The following is an 8,708-nucleotide window of genomic DNA, read 5'->3' as shown; positions in this document are numbered from 1 at the left end:
GCTGCAACAGAATTGAGATACAAAGTACTGTCACTCCTCTAATAATCAACCCAAGGCTCTTGTCAAGCTAAATGGACTCCTAGCAAGAGAGACTAATCCATCTGACACAGTCCATCTCACCCATGGGTCCAGAGATATCTGCTCTCTCCCTTCATCACCAGGAGGCTCCGTCCTGGCAGTATCACGGGAACAAGACGACCATCAGGATGACGGAACTCCATCACCGTCTATAACAACGCATATATACGCACATGAATTAAAAGCAAGGAAATTTAGACCACAAACAAATTTGACTTCTCTCTCCCAACAGATTCTAACTCAACTCAGGATGTCTGCTACACTGCAGAAATCTGATATCAGGGCCATCTTTTCCCATTCATTCTAATCAATGTTAGGTAAGATAACATGAGGACAGGGGCTGTGCACAGTCTGCTGTGACTAAATGAATGGGATGGAAAGAGAAAACACTCCGTTTTATAATGACATCTACAAAGAAACTGAAGACACCACTGGCAATAAATCCTGCTTAATAAGGCCAGTAGTGGCAATGATATTGATGTGGGTTATTGGATTAGGGCATCAATTCTGCTACAGCCATTTAACCGCTGATAATGAGCACAAAACCATAATACTTTGAGTAATGATTCTCAAACTGGATATTGTCTGATTTAATTTAGCTTTGACATCTTCAGTGTTTCATTTAAGCCACGGTTATGGTCAATACACTGCAACTTGAGAACACACGTAGTTTCACCAATTTGATAACAGGTGCAGCATTTAGAAAACAGGCTGCAAATACAGAAAACATTAGCAAACAGCACAGACTACAACAGAAATGTTTTCAGGGGACACTAAAAAGTGATGGACATGACAGGAACATTGTTTGATGTTAACGTTCTTATAATACAATTCAGATAAGCGTAGATATGTTCGCTTAGTGTTAGCATTTTGCTTATTAGCCAGCAAGCGAGTAGCTTGACGAGTCACAAATTATGACATCAACAAATGTGTCCCATCTTTATAGACAAAACACAAGCGAATAAAGAATGTGAAGGTACATCACACTATATTGAATGTTGGGACGGGGGAACTGTTTTGGGACATAAGCGCTGTAGTCACCTGCATACATTATTGTTTTTTTTTTGACTAAAATTGCTTAAATCATTGGATCTCGCTTTACTGACTGTGGTAATTCAACTTGTAGCAGACATAGAGATTCCACCTACGAAATCACCAGACTGAAAAATGACTCTGAACCCTGAGCTCAGCTCTTGGTTCGGGAACTAACACTAGCTAGCAGCTGTTGGCAGATGACACAAACACCGCAGATGAATACATTTCTGCCCTGTTTGTGCTCAAACTGAACAATAAAGTGTACGTTTGCATGTAGTTGAAGCATCCGCTACTGTATGATGCTGTATGGGATTGTTTTCTTTAACTTATAAAGGTTTGTAATGTGTGTGATCTTCCAAAATGGCGCAGTTACCCAAAATTCAACACTTCACATTCTCTATTTGCATGTATTTTCTCAAGCTACAGTGGGCTGACCTCTCAGGGCCACTTAAACTATCTACAAAACTTTAAAACAATCTCCAATTAAACCTAAAAATTAAAAACATTATTATTATTAATAAAAAATATTATAAGATCATTAAATCCATATTTATCATTAAAACTTGCATTATTACAACTATCTACAGCCTAAACCGTCTACAACTAAACAAAAACAAATTCTGAGAAATATCTTCATTTAGCAAAATAATGAATAAACTATCTTGGCTGAATTAGTGACTACTAATAAGACAAGAGTCACCTGTGCAAACAGCAGCAAATGTCAAAGTATTATTTTTTATATTATTAGATTAATAGAATATTAATATTAAACAACCACCTTCGAAATGTGAATTATTCTTTCCTTTTACTCAACAGTTTTGAGTTCTGCCTGACTCCACTCCAGCTTTGGTGACTGATCCTAATGTTTCCTTAGAGTGCATAACAGTATGAGCTCTGCAGGGAAATTACATCTATGCAGCTTCAAACTGCAACTCTCCGACTTCTGACAGCAGGAAGATTGGATTTTGTGAAGTAAAGGTGTGTGTGTGCACAGAGAGAGATGTCTGTGTACGCTTGTGTGTTCAACACCAGCAAATGATTAGATCTCACAACTGAATTCTATCTCACATGCAGACACGGACACACACACCGTTGACAAGCAGGACTGTGCTGCTCCCATCTGAGGAGTATTAGTGAAACCAGTGGAATGTGACTAAACTGATGGTGATGTTAGCAGCTGTACTTTGCTACAGGATGATTCCTCAATAATCCACACACATACACACACACACACACACACACAGTGTACATCTTTCTTTGTGAAGACACTCATTGACATAATGTAATGCCCCTTACCATAAGCTTAACCCTCACAACTAAATGCATAAAACTAACCTAAAGCCAAGTCTTAACCCTCAAACAGCTTGTTGACCAGATGTCATAAAATGAGCTCTGGCCAAAATGTCCTCATTACCATGGTATGAAACAAACTGGTCCTCACAGTATATATATCAATACTAATGCAAATGAAAACACAGTCAGTTGTCTTTTCTCTCCAGGCTCAATAAGCCTCGAAAGTGCAGCTATTTCAAATATGAAGTTGAATATGAATATGAAATTATATGAAGTTTGCATTTCTTTAATGTGCAATGACTGAATCAGTTGTGTTAATATTAGTTTTGGAAGTACTGAAATCATGTCAAGTTATAAGTGAATTGTGTGGTAGGCAGAAAGATTTTATGATGCAACGAATGTTTTCTAGAAGGATCAAAACCAACTGTAATCACAGTTCGATTCACTTCTTGCACATGCAGCTAAAAAAAAACAACAAAAACAAACTAATATACACCAATCAGCCATAACATTATGACCACTGACAGGTGAGGTGAAAAAAATTCTCGTTACAGTATCACCTGTCAGTGTGTGGGGTATATTAGGCAGCAAGTGAACATTCAGTCCTCGAAGTTGATGTGTTGGAAGCAGGAAAAACAGGCCAAACTGTGATGTCTGACGACTGGGTCAGATCATCTCCCACACTGCAGGTGTTCCTGGTCTGCAGTGGTTAGTACCTACCTACAGTGTCTAAGGAAGGACAAACAGTGAACCAGCGACAGGGTCATGGATGCCCAAGGTTCACTGATGATGAGGTTGATCTACTGTAGATTAAACTTTTAAATGTCATTCATCCTTTTCAAAAGATTCCATTTTGTTTGAATCTTTGTTAAAATGGTTGAAATTGAGAAACACTGTACACTGGTCTCTATGAAGAGAAACATTCAGCAGCTATAGTGATGATATCACACCTAGAGTGGGGAGGCTGTTGAATTAGTCTAAACAATTCTCTCTAACTCGTCCTCACCACAACAGTTTTCACTCCTTTACATAAGTTTTTCACTGAATGGTCGACACATTTGTGCTCTTCCTGACAGTAGAACTGGAAGCAAACAGATTCACAGAAGATGCACAATGAGCTGCAGAGTGACACGGTGTTAGGCAGGTGGTCATAATGTTATGGTTGATTGGTGTAAAAGTCCTACTACACTACATTACTCGTGTATACCATTGGTTGTTTTTTGCATTTTATTGTTGTTCTTGTTATGGTGAGTTGATGCAGATGGAAAAGCCTGACTAGGGATTCACACCAGAGTTGAATGAAGTGAATCCTAGAAAGGGACCTTCTTGGTCACATGTTGAGTATTACCTGATGAAGACGAAATTTTACTTTACTTTTTTGGATGCGTCTACTCTGCATGCCTCTGCCTTTTTATCAGCATTGCTTTCACCTTATCTTACACCTTGGCACAAAATCTCCACTGAAGTTCTAGGACAAAGAATTCACTGTGCTCGCTCACTCTCGCTGTCTGTCGGTCTGTGTGTGCGACAGATGCCGTGACAGATGACAGATGATTGCTAATAGAGCCCCTGCGTTTCAGACAAGCACAGACAGATGGGCATTTATCTACAGCAGTCACCCTGTGGAAACTCAACCAGTGGCCCAGTGCCAGGTCACAGTATCTACTCACACCTGGAACAGTCAAGGAGACAGCAATACCTACCGTTTAAAGGAAAATCTGTAGCTCTTCTGTTCATTAACTGTTTACAAAAGCGTTACAAAGAAACTAGGATGCCTCTAAGAGTCTATATTAACAGAAGAACACAGTGAGCAATACACTATAAAAGTATTCAAGTGTGTCAGAGAGACAAAAGAATGAGACATAGCAAGCGAAGTGCCAAAATGTTCTCGGAGAAATCACAAGGCCACATGCGCACACACTCATTTCTGACAGTTGTGTACCCTTGAGACAGATGAATCACACTGATCAGTGCAGTGACACTAAATTTGACTGATCAAACAAGGACACAAAAGGCATATTCAAAAAAATACAAAACATACCATCAGCTTTTTACCTTGGCGGTGTTTGACCAGCACCTTTTTAACTTTAAATGTGTAACTTTCATCTGAATTATTGATGAATGCACCTCGAGTTATAACTGGTCGACATTGGCTATACAAGCTGATTGATGAATTATAAGCTTGGGTAAATTATGAAAAAACAGGCTTGTGGAAAGTATTTCTCTCTCGACAGAAAATCTAAAAAAAAAAAAAAAAAAAAAAAATCACATTTGAATTGTTTTCATATTATTGCACACAAAAGCAGTTCGAAGTGTTTTACATGCTCAAGAAATAATAAAACCAAGGAACAAATATTAGCATATACACACACACATCCAAACAAGCAAGAACATGAAATGTTTAAGTCACTAAATGATGGACAGACTCCTCACCTTTGACCCCAGGCTCAGTGACAGGATGGTGTCCTCAAAGGCAGAGTGAGTGTCCACATGAGGAGGAATACCTGAACATAAGCATACATGCAAAATGAAAATGATGAGATGAAGGTAGATCAAAAAGTGTTTAAACATTTGCGGGTTTCTGGTGGACATGGCTGAATCGTTGTGATGTGTGAAACACAAACCATTCATTTAATAATGTATTTGAGTTTATGCCCTTAAGCTAAACAAACATACAAACAATGTTTTTAAGCTTATTTCAGTTCTATTAACATACAACTAACAGGGAGAAAGTACTTTCAAATTCCACGTCAGAAAGGTTTCTGCTGCCCCCTTGTGGTACACATCAGTAATCTCAGTGTGTCCTCCTGAGTTCAGTTCTAAACAAATCACTGTTAACTAAACGTGGATTTTTTTCTAACCTCCAGCAGCTCCCACACCTCTCTACAAGGCTCACATACCTCTTATGTATGCTTGAAGTTCCTGCAGCATATTGTATTTGATTAAATGTAATATAGTACTGATTGTGCCCAGAATCAGTTCCTCCCCTCATGCATGCACATTGACATTTTTGTGAATCGTTGTAAACAATTTCATTTTTAACATCACAGTTTTCCTTTGACTACAGTAGCTGGCACTGCCTCCACATGTGCAGTGATTTTTACAGAGCCTTAATTATAATCTGTACAATTTATCTAAAATATTAAAGCTGTGACTAGAATAATTCACCTTGTCCAGACTCGTACTGGTTGACTGTCAGCTGGTCTGGCATAATGACGACATGTCCGTTCTTCACACACCTCTCCAGAACAGGTAAACACTCCTCAGGAATACCTGAATACACACAAACACACACTCATAAGCTTGCCCAGATCTCCATTTTTATTCCTTTTATTCCTACTTATCCCATTTCATAATGAACATTCCTTTGTCTGTCTGCATTGTTTACTGCCTGTTTATAATGCTTATTTTGCATTGTTTGCACTGTTTGTTGCTTGTTAATACTGCTTATTATTTTTGTTATATTACACAGCCTTATGCTGGTTTTCTGTTTACTTGCCCCTTGCATGGGGATATGTACATACACATTGAGAGCCGATGTACCAGAGTCAAATTCCTCGTGTGTCCGACACACCTGGCCAATAAAGCCGAGTCTGATTCCTCTCTTACTTCTTCCTAAATTTGTCCTCCTCATTTTCTACTGATGTAACATTTTCTCCATTAGTACAAAGATGAGGCAGAAATAAATCACTTTGTGGTTATTAGTTGCAGCTATTGGTTAACGCATCTTAGCAAGGAAAAGGGGGCGCTTAGTTGGATACAAGGGATCTGCATACTAATGCAAACACAGCAGAATCACTGTCATGCAAGACTCAAATCAGGGATCTAAATCACCCTCACAAAATGATTTTTTGTGCAGCTTTTCTGCATAACAATGATTGCAATGTCCCAAAATCTTAGCTCCCCATTTAGTGAGTAAAATGTTATCTTAAGTGAAGGGAATAATGGCCAAATCAATGAAAATAAGACCAATAAAAACCTAATTGTTAAAAAAAAAAAAAAGGATTTAAAAAAGTAAACTTACCTGCAGGTAGTGGCTTGTCTTTGTCCACGTTGTTGTTGTCGTAGCGAAATTCAAAGCCATAGTGTTTGACTTTTCTATGCTTTAGGGCTTTTTGGGCTAAAAGGCATTAGAATGACACTTTATATTTCTTGACTGAATTGTATAGAATAGTTTTACACAGGTTAAATTCAGCGTTAAAGATTTTTTTTTTTAAATCCGGTTTCTGGACGAACATTGTGAGATCTATAAAGGAACTTGAACTGAAAACTGAAAAACCAAACGGTGCAAGCACCTGTGATCTCATCATTAGCCGACGACCGGTCTATAGCAGCGAGCAACTGAGCCTCTTCCTCTGCTGACACAAAATCTTCCACCAATACTAAGCCCTCTGGCAAAGGAATGGACACCTCTTCCTCGCAGGTTACTGCGCGCGCACACACACACACACACACACACACACACACACAGAGAGAGAGAGAGAGAGAAAGAGGAGGATCAAACCTACAGGCTTCCAAAGTATGTCTATTCTAGGACAACATTTAAGGTAAGTACCTGAGTTGACATAACTGAGGTAGAGTGTTACACTGTTCTCTCCACACTGTAGCCTTTGTCCATTAAGGTATTTGTGTGCTTTCCAAGCACTCTCCTCTAATCTGAAAATAACAATAGTATGAGTTGTAAACAAAAGGTTTTCAGAGCAGATCAGCAAAAAATGTCCTAACTTCCTGCTGTGATAAAGTTCCCTCTATGCAGTTGTACCTGTATGTGGCAAACGCATAAGGCTTATATGGCGGCATGACCAGCATCTCCAGATCTCCCATCTCTTTCAGCATCGCAGAAAGCTCCTCTCGGCCAACGCCATTCCCCAGGCCACCGTTAACCACCACCAAACTCTGCAGAGGACTGGCTGGTTAATATAATATAGGCTTAACAACCAGTTTGGCAACAAAACCAAATGGAAAGATGGCATCAAACACAGTCTGAACCAGTCAGTGATAACAACACTCTTTGAAATATTGAATGAACAGCTTCTTCCCTGAGGCTGTCAAACTGAACACCTTAAAACTACACAACACTCAACACACCTTAGTCAACAAACATAATGTTTTAGGGTTGAAACCCTTGGTTGGTGTATTGATTAATCAAACTATCATATTTCAATACTGAATCATCTCTTTAAAGTAAAAATATAAAACATTAGCCAGGTGCAGCTTCTCAAACATAAACCTGAACTTTATTGTAACTTAATATTTACAAATAGTGAATCCCTACAATAAGCCTTTTTTCATTTACCACTTCTTCGTTTTTCTCTGATATTTCTTGTAATGCTATCTTCCATTTTTAACACCTATTTCATGATTTCACATTTCTAAATTTCTTGTTTAACTGAATTTTGGCGTTGTGTCTACAACACAGATATGTACATTCTTTGTGCACAAATACATTTGCAGTTTGGAAGAATAATCCCAATTGTAAAATATCAAATGACAAGTCCACTAATGTTACACACACATTCTAGAGTGTTTTTCTTTAGTATGAATGATAACTGTCAAAACAAGCTAATATTTAACCAGTGCCTGAAAATTAGCCAGCTAAGCTAGCGTACCTTCTTTATTAATCTTTTAAATTAGCTAAAAATCAACTCTGAACGGGAATTAACTGCGTGCAAAAAGTATAACAAGGTATATTCTTAGCTAGCTCTCTCTTCAGCCTATTGTCCAATAACAGATTTATTTCGGTTTTATAAACGCTTTCACCTTTTACCTTGGTAGGCTGAGACACCGTAACGATGCCTTCATGTTTCAACAAAGTGTGACTCGCTTTAACTTGTTTTCGAACAACTTTCTTCTCCTCTTTACTCCTTCTGCCTGTCCTCGCGTTGTTCTCCTTATGAAGATCCATGGTACATCACTTCACTTTATCCGGGTGCAACAAACATAAAAGACGGGTAGTTCCCGAAGGCGCCACATCAGCGCTCTTCCTCATTTAGGTTTAGTACACTGGTTAAAGTGTGTTTAAATCATGCTTTCAATTATTTTAATAATTTTTATATTGTGTAGAAAAATTACAGTATCTCAGTGAAAACCGTGTTTTGTTCTTTCTCAGTGTCCTAGTAAGATCTATGCGGATTGCAAGTCTGTACTTCACATTGGTTGATAATGCTGCTTTGAATCTGCTGGATGTGTTATTAGATTATGCCCAAGCCTTTCCTCCATCAAAAAATATCAATGCATCTGTAAGAGAATGAGAGCCAAAGAAACACTTTAAAACTTCACTTTACTTGTTATTGTTCTTGTCA

At 38.4% G+C, this 8,708-nt stretch overlaps 1 protein-coding gene across 2 annotated transcripts in view; it reads right to left on the bottom strand.

The window, feature by feature from the left end:
- alkbh8 (alkB homolog 8, tRNA methyltransferase) overlaps positions 1-8,395 on the bottom strand; it is a 14,605-nt gene extending 6,210 nt beyond the window's left edge. The window contains exons 1-8 of one of the 2 annotated variants that reach the window (XM_020619997.1): positions 8,174-8,395; positions 7,169-7,302; positions 6,962-7,062; positions 6,702-6,833; positions 6,431-6,526; positions 5,575-5,679; positions 4,840-4,910; positions 121-227 (exon numbers count right to left, since the gene is read on the bottom strand). In XM_020619997.1, the coding sequence (XP_020475653.1) occupies positions 121-227; positions 4,840-4,910; positions 5,575-5,679; positions 6,431-6,526; positions 6,702-6,833; positions 6,962-7,062; positions 7,169-7,302; positions 8,174-8,311 (884 nt within the window). In that variant the 5' untranslated portion in view covers positions 8,312-8,395. Of the gene's footprint in view, positions 1-120; positions 228-4,839; positions 4,911-5,574; positions 5,680-6,430; positions 6,527-6,701; positions 6,834-6,961; positions 7,063-7,168; positions 7,303-8,166 lie in introns of both variants that reach the window. The other variant, XM_020619998.1, reaches the window with a different exon arrangement.
- Positions 8,396-8,708: the final 313 nt, after the last annotated feature.

This window comes from Monopterus albus, unplaced genomic scaffold, assembly GCF_001952655.1.
Source record: "Monopterus albus unplaced genomic scaffold, M_albus_1.0 scaffold229.1, whole genome shotgun sequence".
In the NCBI taxonomy this organism is placed as follows: domain Eukaryota; kingdom Metazoa; phylum Chordata; class Actinopteri; order Synbranchiformes; family Synbranchidae; genus Monopterus; species Monopterus albus.
The sequence above is the reverse complement of the archived record's forward strand: the minus strand, read 5'-3'. Positions and strand labels throughout refer to the sequence as shown.